The sequence below is a fragment of the Ctenocephalides felis genome, unplaced genomic scaffold (assembly GCF_003426905.1).
Source record: "Ctenocephalides felis isolate EL2017-DRISC unplaced genomic scaffold, ASM342690v1 CF-g0.4_SCAFFOLD_00002, whole genome shotgun sequence".
NCBI classification, from domain to species: domain Eukaryota; kingdom Metazoa; phylum Arthropoda; class Insecta; order Siphonaptera; family Pulicidae; genus Ctenocephalides; species Ctenocephalides felis.
The window spans coordinates 6,894-16,316 of NW_020536156.1; the positions used below are offsets into that span (position 1 = coordinate 6,894).

At 27.8% G+C, this 9,423-nt stretch overlaps 1 protein-coding gene across 1 annotated transcript; it reads right to left on the reverse strand.

The window, feature by feature from the left end:
• Positions 1 to 906: 906 nt before the first annotated feature.
• On the reverse strand, positions 907 to 3,993 carry LOC113364596 (NADPH--cytochrome P450 reductase-like). The gene is made up of 10 exons (XM_026606861.1): positions 3,886 to 3,993; positions 3,692 to 3,816; positions 3,199 to 3,393; positions 2,887 to 3,097; positions 2,628 to 2,786; positions 2,310 to 2,507; positions 2,051 to 2,211; positions 1,816 to 1,990; positions 1,520 to 1,677; positions 907 to 1,355 (listed from the first exon to the last, which is right to left on the reverse strand). The coding sequence occupies exons 1-10, from the start codon at positions 3,973 to 3,975 to the stop codon at positions 1,211 to 1,213; spliced, it is 1,617 nt and encodes a 538-aa protein (XP_026462646.1). The 5' UTR covers positions 3,976 to 3,993; the 3' UTR covers positions 907 to 1,210.
• Positions 3,994 to 9,423: the final 5,430 nt, after the last annotated feature.

The following is a 9,423-nucleotide window of genomic DNA, read 5'->3' on the forward strand; positions in this document are numbered from 1 at the left end:
CTTTGTTTTATTTATTACCTCCCTTATAAATTTGATGGAGTGGTAAATTATTAATTTAAAATGTTGAAGAAACTAATTAAATAAAAAAATGGAATATTTTGGATTGAATTGAATGTTTTAAGCAACCATTATCATACATTGCTCACCAAAAATATTTAAAAATAAATTTTTGATGAAGATTTTGTTCCCACCTGTGAATAATTACATATATAGAATTGAATTGGTACTTACTGAGTATTAAATATTCTTTTTCTCATACAATTATCATTAAGTGTGGAGTTTTTAAAAACATGTACAATATTGTATGAGGAATCACATTAATTTTTGAAATGCTGAGTAGAGCAGCTCATAAGGAAATAATTTGTGGAAAGCACACACTGTAAAACAATTTTTTTTATCACTAATTAACCACTAAAAATCAGTTGTAACACTAAGTTATGAATTCAAGATACAATATTCGTCTAGAACTCAAATTTAAATAAAAAATCAACCAATTACGCTTATAAACATTTATATAAAACCAATGTAAACCTTACAAAAGTGATACATTTTAAAACTCATTATAACACTATAACAATCTAATATGTACAATACAATTTATTTTACAATTCTTTTCAATGCATTCTTGAGAAAGTTGTACAATGCAAGTATCGCATTGCAACTGAAAATTTAAACAGGAATGTCAACTATAAAACTTTATTTGTATAAATAATATAAAATTTCTTTAAAATATTTAAAATGCAAGTACATTTTACTACACAATTGTAACAGTGTGCCAATTGTCAGTTACTTATAAAGTTATCCACATTTAAAAAAATGTTAATAAACCTATTATTGCACCCCCAGGTAATGATTTAATAAATAAAATAATTTATATTTGAAGTGTATTACAGTAAGTAAATAAAATATATATAACCACAAAAACATATTTTTTATGTGATTATATAAATCATAAAAACTTACTAATGAATAAATGTAAAACATGATAACTGTTACTTAATCTCAAATTTGATCTTTCTAGTGCAACATATAACTTGTCAAGTATACATATATGTATATGTACATATCACACGCAATTATAAATATAGTCTTGCTTACATGAAAATTTGATTTTATAAAAATATTTGCTATTATGCATTAGCAAGTAGCATTTTTGCATATAAATCATACATATTTTACCATATGTTGGTTATATTACATTATTAAAGCGTTAACTCCATACATCTGAGCTATATCTTTTCTGTGCTTCCATTTTCTTGATGTAAGCTTGAGCTTGTTGTTCATTCATGTTGCCTTTGGACATAATCACTTTCAAAACTATGTTGCGAACATCACTTGCCATAGTCCGGGCATCTCTGAAAAATATAACAAAACTTTAATGGCTAAATCACAATAAAATTATGGTCATTATCTAATCCTTTTTAATCTATATTCTATTACGTTCAACATTACGAAAATTAATTAATAGTTAAATGGGCACGGTTTTAAATTTAAAAAAATATATAATTCACATTTATACCCGCAAATATATAAGTGGCCATTATTTTCACCAATGACATTCCATAACTCATCACCATTTCTCTCTAGTAAATGAGTGACATATTCCTTTTCAGCTTTATCCCTTGAGAATGCAACATGAATTTTAAGAGTGCCCTTATTAATATATTCTTGAAGTTCCTATAACAAATATATAAAATTATTGCATTATATGAAATGTTTGCAATAAAACCATATTTATTTATCTTTATTAAATAAGATAATGTTCTGAATTAACATTAATTGCTTTAAATAATGGACAATCATGATAAATTTTACCTCTTCATATAAGTAATCTTCAGACTTCTTGCGACAACCAAAGTATAAGATAGTATCTCCAACAGTTTTATCTTGTTGCCTGGCCAAATCTCTTTCTTGTATAAATCCTCTGAAAGGAGCCAAACCTGTACCAGGACCAACCATAATAATTGGAGTCTGAGACCTGGTTGGCAGTCTGGAAGAATTTGATTCAATTAAGCATGATAAAAGTGATATAATGTAATAAATAATTTACCTGAATTGACTTTTTCTAATAAATATAGGCACAACTTGAGGTTTCTCAGGACTGGGGTTGAACTTGGCCAGCCAAGATGTTGCAACACCTTTGTTGATTCTACCAGTTGGAGTTTTATACTTCACTAGAACAGCAGTGATATGAACTGTGGTAGGAAACAGCTAAAGAAATAGATATTATGTTTATCAAGTTATAATTATGACAAAATATTACAATTAATATTATTATTCACATTATCAAGTAAATGTTGAAGAATTACCTTAGCACTACTTGAAATTGAGTAATAACGTGGTTGTAAGCGAGGTAACAATTCACACAGATGATCAATTGGAGGACGACATGATGGCAGATCTTCCAAAATATGCACAATATTACGGTTCTGGTCAACAACCCAATCTTGATACAATTGTTTTCCTTCTGGAGCAGTTGAGCTCATTAATTTTAATTGTTCTTTTTCCTAAAATTATCAGAAAAAGATCACGTTATTAAAATTTTATTGCTACCAAATTAAATATTATTTGTATTAGACTTAAATATAAAAAGAATTCATAATCATTAAACAATATTTAATGCTCACTTTTTCATCAGAGCAGTATTCAGCAAGTTCTTTTAAGACATGAGTTCTCGGAATTGCAGTAATTTCTAAATAATGTGTTAGTGCAGTACGATAAGTTGTTGGGCAAGGGAAAGGATGCTTCTTGCTGCTATCAGTGTCCGTGTTAATTAAAGAAAATACCTAAAAAACAAAATAACTTTGAAATTTTATTTTTAATTTAATAATTTTTAAGTATTGTATGTCTGCTAAAATGAAGATAAAATACAACAATATCACTTACAGTATCTAAATCACTGCCCGTTATCTGACTCAACCTGGATACTAAATCTTCATCATTCACCGGATACATAGCTAAATGATCACCAGCATCATATCGCATTTTCGATCCACTAATATCAAACTCAATATGCATGCAACTTCTATCACCCGCTTTGTGTAATTCTCGTTTAAGGATCATTGGTGCAAGATAAGGATTTTTAGCATCAAATGGTCTATAAGATCAATAAATTTTCATGTACTTCATTCAGACATAAAATGTTAAAACATACCTCAAATTTGTTTCAAAGTTTTCATATTAAATCATTTTACTCACGGTCTTTGGTTCTGTAAAGAATGTAAACGTGCAATTTCTCCTGTAAACAATCTTTCTGGTGGAACTGGTTCATCTTTATGTTCAAACAGTCTGTATTGACGAGTCAGAATATCTTCTCCAGTGCTCTCAATTCCGAAGAAATCACAAACTGCTGGCCAAAATTTATCCTTCCAGGTAATGAAATCATCTTCAATACTGCAATCAATAAATGGAACATTTTAAATGTATTAGTGTAGTACCAGAAATATTAATCAAACTTGTAAAAAAAAATATATACTAATTTTGAACAACATTAAAACATGCTCAATTATAATTAAAATTCAGCAAAAATAAAAACAATGCAAAATATATAAGCAAACTGAACGTGAATAGATTTCTCCTATTATTAATATATTAAACACATCGGCATTTTGAAAAAATAAAAATTGTCAAATCAGTCTTAAATTTAGAATTAAATTAATGTAATTAGAGGATGTTTGAAGATCAGTCTTACTTTGCATCATCATCTCCAAGTCCAAGCTCATGTACTCTAGTTGCTCCCAACTCTTCCAATCGTTTATCAACATAAATTGCAACTTCATTGTAATGTTCGTAGGTTTTATTTCCAAGTCCAAAAACCTAAATAATTTATTGAAGCAATTAAATAAAAAAATCTTATAATAATGTACGGATATACCAAATAATAACCTCTACATATTTTCGAGCCAGAAAAATATTTTTTTTCAAAATGTCTTGTACAGGACATATATATAAAGTTTTTCTAATTATGGAAAACATTAATATCTAGTAGTAGATAAGATATCACATTAAATTAAATAAACCAAAAGCACTAAAGAAAGACTAGAATATTTTGACACATAACCTATAACACGCGAGTATTGACAGAGTTAGTGTCTTCACATAACAATATAAAATTATTTCATCTTAAGTTTAAAACAATTTTAATTAACGTGAAAAATGTTTAGATATTATAGTAAATACTATTTACTTTGTTGTAATATTCACAGCCTACATTAAGCTCCGAATCAACCAACTAATGTGCTGAAAGCATGACATTCAAAACATGATCAGTTACGTAATATGTCAGAGTATCTCAAACTGTGGAAATACTGAGTTCTGAAATTCTTGACAAAAATGGAAAAATATTTTTACCTCACAATTAAATACGTATCTTTTCTTTTTGATGCGATGTTTTCATGTTTCAACACAAACAAAAATATTAAGGCTATAGTAGAAGTCGCAAAGTATCTTAGCAATGAAACAATTCACCTTAAAAGTTGAACAAGTTAAAGCACGTCATCAAAGAATGAGCACAAAGTGCCATGATTAATAAAGCTAGTGGTGCATGGCATCGTGCCTTAAGACAATTAAATATGCAAGCAAATAAATTACTAATATATAAATTATGATCAATGATTAATAAGAAATGTTTTCAAAGTTTTCAAATAGATAATTATAATTACTATATATTTATTCGTTCATAAAATATACAGTGATGATATCATCAAAACAGATATATAAATATGAAATACAGTAAAACCCCTTTATCGCGGGGGATGCGTTCCGTAAAAATTCCGTTAATAAACAATCCGCAAATACAGGATGGCATTTTATATGGAATCATGGGGATACGTTCCAAGGTGACCATAAAGAAAATAAGTATTGTTGAGAACTATTATTTAATATGCAATATTTTAAGTATAACAGATCCCATATTAAAATTAGTAATAAGTTTAGTATCAAATCTAACATAAATATAAAACTTTATATTAATTACAATAATATGTTAGAATAAAAGTAAATTTATAAAAGTTTTATATTAATGTTAGATGTGGTACTAAACTTATTACCAACTAATTTTAATATGAAGTCTATTATACTTAAGATATTGCATATAATAGATCTCAGCAATATATAAAATAAATATCATTTTTAATTATAGTTTTTGTACATTGATTAATTTTGTTGAGGCTAAGGCAATGATTTGAAGAACTTTGTATTATTTTTTTGCTTCCTTAATTCAAGCTGATACCCAACAGTCACATCAGCAATTTGCCTCTTAAAAATAATAATTCACAATTAACCGCTTGAACCGTATAAGTGAACTTTAAAAAATAAAAATCTTGGTACGGAACTTAAAAAAATTGTAACAAAATTTATTCCTATTATTAAAATATCTACAAAATATCTGATAATTTGATGTGTATATGTCTAATGATCATTTTAGACCGCCTTACATTTTTTACATTTCCTTCTGTATCAACCAATTCATCATTTCGTCAATACAAATAAAATGTTTTTTGAATCATTCGAATCGGGTGCTCCGTTCCCCTCAAAAACTGAATTAGCGTTTTTGCCCCGTATCTTTGAAACGGCTAGACCTGTCTTTGCCAAAAACTAATCAGCACGTCTTCTCATCAATAGGAATCGAATGATTATTGAATCATTCAAATCAGTTGATTTGTGCGCCCGAAATCGTGGAAAAAAAATTGTATCCAAACATACATACACACACACGTACATCATAAAATGTTCAGAAACCTTTAAAACGTGAAGATATGCAAAAATTTTCATTTTCAATTTTTTTGCGATTACTATAACTTACCCTACGGGAAGTTAATAGTAAACCATCGCAATCCATTTACACAAGAAATTGAATGAACAACCATCGAATAGAGATCAGAAAAAATGAGCAATTGATTTAACTATATAATAACCTAAAGAATATATATTAACGCAGAAATCTCGCCTAAGAATTTCTTTCTCCAAACATTCTGTTAGTTGATTTTATAGAACCTCAAAGTCTGATTATGTTAAACAAAATAATAATAAAAATATATTCATAAAAAACTGCTATCGTTAACAATCATTGTCAGAGAAATGCATATACAATGTGTAATTTTTATAAAATATATATGTGAAAAAAATAATATTAATTAGTATTGTGAATTAGGGTAAGGTTGATTAAGTAGAACCCCGGCTATATTTTGTCTGATAATTATAAATTACGTTATCTGGTACCGTTAAATAGAACTATATAGTTGAGTAAGCAAACGTTTACAATTTGAAGGCTGTCCGATTTTGTAAAACAGAAATAATTAAAAGTTTTTTGTGAAGTTTCTATTAATATTTTTAATAATATGATTCTTAAACCTTTTCTTATCTAAATTTTATTTATATTACTTATTTGACAGACATATAGGTAATTCTATAGTAGAATTTGTTTAAGTTATGTCACTAGTTTCAATTTCAAACTTCGAAGACCATGCAGCTTATGTCGTGACTGTGAAAAATTCCTTGGAATATTGAATGAAAAAACTTTAAATTGTTGTAGTTATTGTTTGAAAAATCGTGTTTCGAGGAAAACGCATTTAATGTTCTGAAATAAATTATAGATAAGGAAAAATGAAAAATATCTCAGTTTAATTTTATACTATTAATCTGTTATTCCAGCAACAAACAGAAGCCTTTTTATATTTTAATTTCTTTCTTATTATCTTTCCCTTGATTTTATATTAGAGCGTCCTACTTTTGGCATCCGTCAAAGACAATTCGGAATGCTTAAGCCGTTTATAATCGACTTCAAGACAACAATTACATGTTTAGATGCGAATATTAATCTCTAAAACTATTATCATTTATAAAATATTGATTAGCCGCAATATAATCAATCATTATATATGTTGACCTTGCACTGATTATTTGTTAAAAATGCTTTTACAGTTTATTTATACAATACAAATGCTTTATAATAACACATGTTAGTATATTTAAGATACATGTTGTCATGCTTTATTAGGTTTTTGAGCGGTGTCGCTTTGGAGCAGTCCGACGCGCATGGAAAAAGCTCATAATTACATGTACAAAAAGAAAATTTCAGGTATGAAATATTTTTCCTCGTATTCTAAAAGGTTCAAAGTATATTTTAAGCCTAAAAAAAATTTAGTGTTTCGATTTAATAAAAAGCGTTTCATGGATTTTTTTCATAAATACGAAGAAATAATAGAAAAAAATAGAATTTTAATCAATAGCTTCAAGAACAGTTCCATCTTTACTCTTGACATTTAGTGACTTAATCTATCTACATTCGTTACTTTTTGAAATTATGTCATTTACAGTGGCGTAACTATAGGGTGGCGTGGGCGGCAAAATGCCACGGGCCCCCGGCCCAAAAGGACGCATGCTCAGAAATATTTTTACATTATATTCTAATACTTTATTTTACTTGAAAAGTATGTTTTCGTAAGAATCAGGGGCGTAACTACCGTCGTATCAGCCGTATCAAATATACGGGGCCCCCAAACCAGGGGGGCCCCAATATCCGTAAGAAACATTAATAATATAAAAAAATCATGAAAAACGAATTAATCATGAAAACTTCGTTCAACCAAATTTAATGTCGTTAAAAAAGTACGCGAGGAATGTAAGATTATTATTTTAAAGAGTTTTATTTTGCCCAGGCCACGGGGGCCCCAAATACGCGTAAAAAAGTACGCGAGGAATGTAAGATTATTATTTTAAAGAGTTTTATTTTGCCCATGCCACGGGGGCCCCAAATACGCGTAAGAAAGTACGCGAGGAATGTAAGATTATTATTTTAAAGAGTTTTATTTTGTCCAGGCCACTGGGGCCCCAAATACGCGTAAAAAAGTATGCGAGAAATGTAAGATTATTATTTTAAAGAGTTTTATTTTGCCCAGGCCACGGGGCCCCAAATACGCGTAAAAAAGTACGCGAGAAATGTAAGATTATTATTTTAAAGAGTTTTATTTTGTCCAGGCCACGGAGGCCCCAAATACGCGTAAAAATTAGTAAAATCTAACAAATTTTGGTTTTATTTCACTAATAACAAAAGTTAGAATAAGCACAAAAATTTCTTCTAAATAAATTTAATTTCGAAAAAAAAACATGAGCGTGTAAGAATGTAATAATATAATTTTAGAGTGTTGTGATTTTTTTCTAATATTTTCTTTAATATTATTTATGAAGCTCTATAATATGCAAATAATGACTAATAGAAAACTAACTTTTTATTAAGTTTTGAAAATACTATGGCTTGTTCATTAAATTTTGATGATGTCATAGACACTTTTGCAGAACAGAAAGCACGAAGAAAAGATTTTAATTAATAAATACCTTATTGAAATTAAATTGTTGTTTTTATTTCATTCCAAATTTATGCATATTTTAAATGAGTTTCTTCACCAAAAAGGGCCAGCGAATATATGACGAATATGAAGTTTTCAAAAAGTATTAAAAAGGATTTGATTGTTGAGAAAACACGTGAAAAATTGATTGTTAATGTTAGGTTATGTAATAATTATTTTTAACCCCAAAGTACTATGTTCTTTCTCTGTTGAATTCAGTCATAAAAAAATCCTTTCTATAGTTCATGTATTACAATGTTTAAACACAAAAATTTTATGTTTGATTTTCAAAACAAAGTAGTAATTGTACTTTTAAATTATTAATTTTGACTTATAATTATTTTTATTTTTATGTTTTCTTGTACTTATACATTTTAATTTTTTTTTTTTTAATTTTTGTATACATACATTTTAAATAATTTCTTAATTTAAAAACATAAAATATGAATAAGTCGAAGTAGATTTACTCATTTTTAATACAATTCATTACAAATCGTGGATATATAATATATATATATATATATATATATATATATATATAACATTTAAATCAACACGTTGAAAAATTTCGAGTTTTTTTAAATTAAATTAAAACCACTTGATTTTACTGATGGGGGGGCCCCATCGAAAAAATTTGCCACGGGCCCCGGGTAGCCTAGTTACGCCACTGGTCATTTAGGTGTTGTTTTAATAGTGTTATTCGACCTGGTAACTAATAACTAAATAAAAGTTAATCTCAAACTGAATTGTATATACTTTTTAATAGTAGGTATCACTAAGCCCGTAAGACTTCATCGAACAGAAAGCATATTCATTAAAAACATAAAAGTACCTATTTTAATAAAAAAAAAACAGTAACTATTTATAAAACAACTAAAAATTGCATTAAATAATTTAGCATTATTTCCATAGGAGGTCGTACCCTATTTCGTCAACCTTACCTTAAATTTTTCTATAGTAATATGTTAAAAATAAAAATTGACAAGATCTGTATTGAAGAAAATATACTGGCTATAAACGAATATGCATCTAAGTACAATTTTTTTTCTATGAATTTAGACATATAGATTTTTCAACA